At 39.0% G+C, this 4,486-nt stretch overlaps 1 protein-coding gene across 1 annotated transcript; it reads right to left on the reverse strand.

Annotated features, from left to right (window-relative positions):
- Positions 1–1,548: 1,548 nt before the first annotated feature.
- Positions 1,549–4,059, reverse strand: gemin7 (gem (nuclear organelle) associated protein 7). The gene is made up of 2 exons (XM_080053649.1): positions 3,981–4,059; positions 1,549–3,038 (listed from the first exon to the last, which is right to left on the reverse strand). Exon 2 carries the CDS (start codon positions 3,014–3,016, stop codon positions 2,630–2,632), a length of 387 nt encoding a protein of 128 aa, XP_079909775.1. The 5' UTR covers positions 3,017–3,038; positions 3,981–4,059; the 3' UTR covers positions 1,549–2,629.
- Positions 4,060–4,486: the final 427 nt, after the last annotated feature.

Raw genomic sequence — 4,486 nt, forward strand, 5'->3', positions numbered from 1 at the left:
ACTTTGATTCAGGTTAATATTCCACTCTATAAATGTTTTGGATCCATGGCTGAAAACAACAAAATGCATTTACGTTTTGTTTTTTTGGTGTGTTTTTTAAATTTTGGTGTTTAGAATTTCAGTTACTCAAATTCTGTACTAATTGATTGATTGCTGATCTAGCATACAATGGGTCATGCAATGTCTGTTTGAACGGAAATATAAATTTCTTTACTTACAAAGCGATGCAAAATGACCATAAAGGGACACAAAACAACCACAGACGCAAAATGTCTACAACGAGACGCACAACAACCTCAAAGTCAGCAGTGGTGGGCCATTCATGATTGCATTGTAGCTTTATATATCTAAATACTTACATTTCCCTCTTATTGGCCAGGATAACTAGATTTTGGCTTAAAGGAAGACAGATCATAAATCATTTGACATAGTACGTATTACAAAGTAAACAAAACCCGAGTTGAGATTTTTTACGTCAAACTATTGTTTTGAATCATATATGAAAAAAATAATATTGTATGCTCATACATATTTCATCAACTTATAATTGGCCTTTTTTCTTGGCCTCTTCAAAATTATCAGGAAGAGTAAAGGTTGTTTGGGGCCTCAGATTCAAACCTTTTTATCACTCCATACATGTACTTTTGGTATGAATAGCAGTGAAAACTCCAGGAGATTCTCTGATATGAATAAGATTCAGAGAGAAGAGTGACAACAGTTTGTCAGCTGATTGCCTAACTGCATGCTGATGATGCCTTAGGCCTAAACTGTGCTTAAGGTTGAACATCAACACCCAATGATTTCACTCATAACATAGGGGCTTTATACAACAGTTATTTTCATTATTGTATATTTGCTTAATTAATAGTTAAATATTTGGCCAATAAAATACTGGAATACGGTGACAAATTCCTTTATATAAATAAGTGACAATATTCCTTGGTGATTTCATTTAATGTTTTTTTTCTTCTGATCAACAGTTAAAAAACAAAAATAATCAGTCTTCAAAAATGTATGACCAAGTGAAAAAAAAGAACATTTGCACATTTGAAAATCGAGACCCATCAAATATGGGCAATGGTGATTAGTTGATAACAAAATCGTTGCCTTGTCAATTGACTTTGAGTAATAGTTGCAGCACTTTGGTAAGAATATTCCCGAAAAAACACAAGCTTGGCCGGGACACTGACACAGTGTCATATGAAGAGATTTAGCATTCATTCAAATACTGCGCTGCAGTAAAATTACTGAATTACGTAAATGATACCATCAGGGAGCTTTCATTCTAGCTCCTCTCTGCTTGCAGGCAGGTCATAGGTCAGAGTTGACCTCAGTACAGCACACATGGAGCAGGAAGGTCTTTCAAAAGGGCCCTTCAGAACAGCAACACCCTCTGCTGAAGTCAGTTTCCACATCACTGCTGACCATCATGTTAGATAAGGAAGGACAGCAATAGGTTGTATTTCTGCAAAAACAACTTAAGGTGCTGTAAGCGGAATGGTTCTTTTAGCTAACTTCCTGTCAGTTACTGCAGTTAGCAGTCCCCTCTCTCGTCCCTACCTCACCACATTAATGCACTGCGGTCTTCAAGCAGCGAGTTATCTAGCATCATCTCAGATCCATAAGTGTGATAAAACATGATAAAAACCATCAAAACAGACATTGGGGAGGATTTTTACCTGCTCCGTCATTGTAGGCGCATAAACATTCACCCATCTGTCGCTCTGGCGTGCACCGGCAGTGAGACGGGTGATGGTTTGTAGCGTTCTCTCTTGTGATTGGATATTAATTTTGGGATCCCCGAAAAGTTTATTTGCCGATTACATTCAGAGCAGCTGACAGAGATCGGCGCTATGAAACGCGCACATTATGTAAGTGATCACTGTATGAATAAAGAACGATTTAACAGTTATATTAACATAAATAAACCGCTTACTTCACCTTTAAGTTTATTTCCCATAAATTCTCCAAACGGAATACAAACTTGACAATGAAATACAACAGCAGTCAACTCGAAAGATCACTCAAAGTGCAATGCTACATTTGCCTCAGTTAAGGAATGAAAGGACAAAAGACAGAACTTGCCAACATGAGCATGCAGTAATAACATGTGTGCAACTCACAGAAAGATCTACAGAAAGCCTCAAGGCTGCATCACCATTAAGTGCTAAACTTGTGCGAACTTATTAAGGCTGTTCTGACTGAATTAATTAAACAGTGAATGACTTCTAATTCTCAAAATATTCCTGTGGGAAAAAATATTGTATCAGTCATCAGCAAAATGTCATTGTATTTCTAACATCTTGGTCAAAAATCTTCAGATATTTGATTCCTTTGGTCGTAACACTGGTTCAAGTGCTTTCGCATCTCTCTTCAAACCCAGGCAAATGTGTCCCTCTAGTGCTGGAAAAGGGGGACTGCTTGTCAGAGTGTTTGCTCTTTAAATGCAGTCACACAGGGCAGTATGATTGGCTGAACAAGACGAAACATGGGTTGAAAACAAGCTATGTACAACCACACAGCTCAGCAACAACATTATAAATGTCATAAACCATCTCACAAAGGTGTGAAAATAGAGCTCCCTTGCAACAACAAGCAAGACCCACCAAGTTACAAAAGCCTCTGGAGTTCATACATCAAATGTGAATGAGATCACGTCCTGACTCCTGATCAGTGCCTCCTTCTGCACCCCTATTGGAGTGTGCAGGTCGGACACTTGAAAGTTCAGCACGTCGATGTCAGACGCTCCGAACGTAGCCTCCACATTCACCTTCTCGTGCAGGTGAAACTGAACCTTCTTGTTGGTGATGGAGAGGAGACAGCGCAGGAAGCTCTCCCTCAGCACAGATCGCGTGTGCTGCTCGCTCTTCAGCTGCTCTGGGTCTGCGTCTGACCCGGCAGAAGTGGGAATGGAGGTAGAGCAGAGAGCAATGAAGCGGGCAGATTTGGGGTCAAATCCGCGGCTGTTGGGGTCGGGTCCCTTTGGCAGGCGGAGCACAGGCACGGGCGTTGCCATGTTGAGTCTTTAGTGCAGATACCTTAAAGGAAACAAGATGAATCACTAACTATAGCTTGGCAATATCATGCTGCTATAAAATATCCTATTATCAAGTACCATTTTAAAACATTACAATCCCAAGGGGGAAATGGTGCCCACTCAGGTGAGGTGAGCATTCGATTGCTCCCCAGTGATTGATGTGTCACAAAACGTCATCTTTGTACTTAATCATTTAAAATCGATTGCCTTTTGGGAGCAATTCATCTTTTGCTTGTGAAATCAATCTTTTATTTATTTTTTCAATGCATCTGACAACATGCTGGGATGAACAAACATTACCTTGATGCATTCAAAAATTATTTTATTTTTAAATTGGGTTAACCTTGAAGTGTACTGGGAAAAACTTATTTTTGAGTAGCCTAATTTATTTATAGGCTTATGGATTTTATGCATTATGTTTGTTTATTTACTTTCTTTAAAAGCACTTCGAGTCTTTGCTAATTTGGTAAAGTTGGAAAGATATTGAGATTCAAACTTCCGGGATCAATAACTCATTAACAACTTTCAAACTTTACCGAACTGTCTTAGTTTGTATGATGTATCCAACTGTGTGCTATACACTTGATCACAGATATATAACCACACGTTTAACAGCGTCAGAAAACACACACACACACACACCTAAAAGATTAAGATTTTGAATTTTTGCACTTTGATGGTTGTTAAGACTCGACAGTTGACACCCTTGAGGGTTGCTTTTGATGCCTAAAGACGAATGTCGAATATGAAACCAATCTCACCCCGGTACTTCGGCATCTCTACAGAATGAGCTTTAGCATCACGTGGCTACAGCGAACTATGATACAAGCTGCAATAACTTGAACAAGATATGACGGATATGTAAGTACGAAGGCTCAATCCAAGATACACGAAGGCTTCTCTACACCCGATCATTGTTCATTATCATTGTTAATACACTTACAGACTTTTTCCTCCGAATTTCTGCATCAGCTGTCGGATACTGCCACTCAGACGCATGCTCAGACGTTGTTGTTTCGTCTTTTTCTTCGTTTGATTTATTGGTGGATGGTAAAGCGTCTCACAGACACAATGACGCCAGCTAGTGGACGAGTGTGGACCTGCACTCATCGCAAACCAACGGCATACCGCCACCTACTTTACCGGAGTGTGTAAAACAAGGCTTAATAAACTTCAGGTCACATTCAGGTGAAGTAAGCGATTTATTTATGTTAGTAGTTACCCTTCCAAAAAAGAGTAGTTACTCTTTTAAAAAGAGTAGTTACTCTTCCAAAAAGAGTAGCCTAGTTACTATTTTTTAAAGAGTAGCTACTCTTCCAAAAAAGAGTAGGCCTAGTTACTCTTTTAAAAATAGTAGTTAGGCCTACTCTTTTAAAAAAAGTAGTTACCCTTCCAACAAAGAGTAGTTACTCTTCCAAAAAGAGTAGTTACTCTTTTAAAAAGAGTAGC

The sequence above is a fragment of the Ammodytes marinus genome (genome assembly GCF_949987685.1).
Source record: "Ammodytes marinus genome assembly, chromosome: 3".
NCBI classification, from domain to species: Eukaryota; Metazoa; Chordata; class Actinopteri; order Uranoscopiformes; family Ammodytidae; genus Ammodytes; species Ammodytes marinus.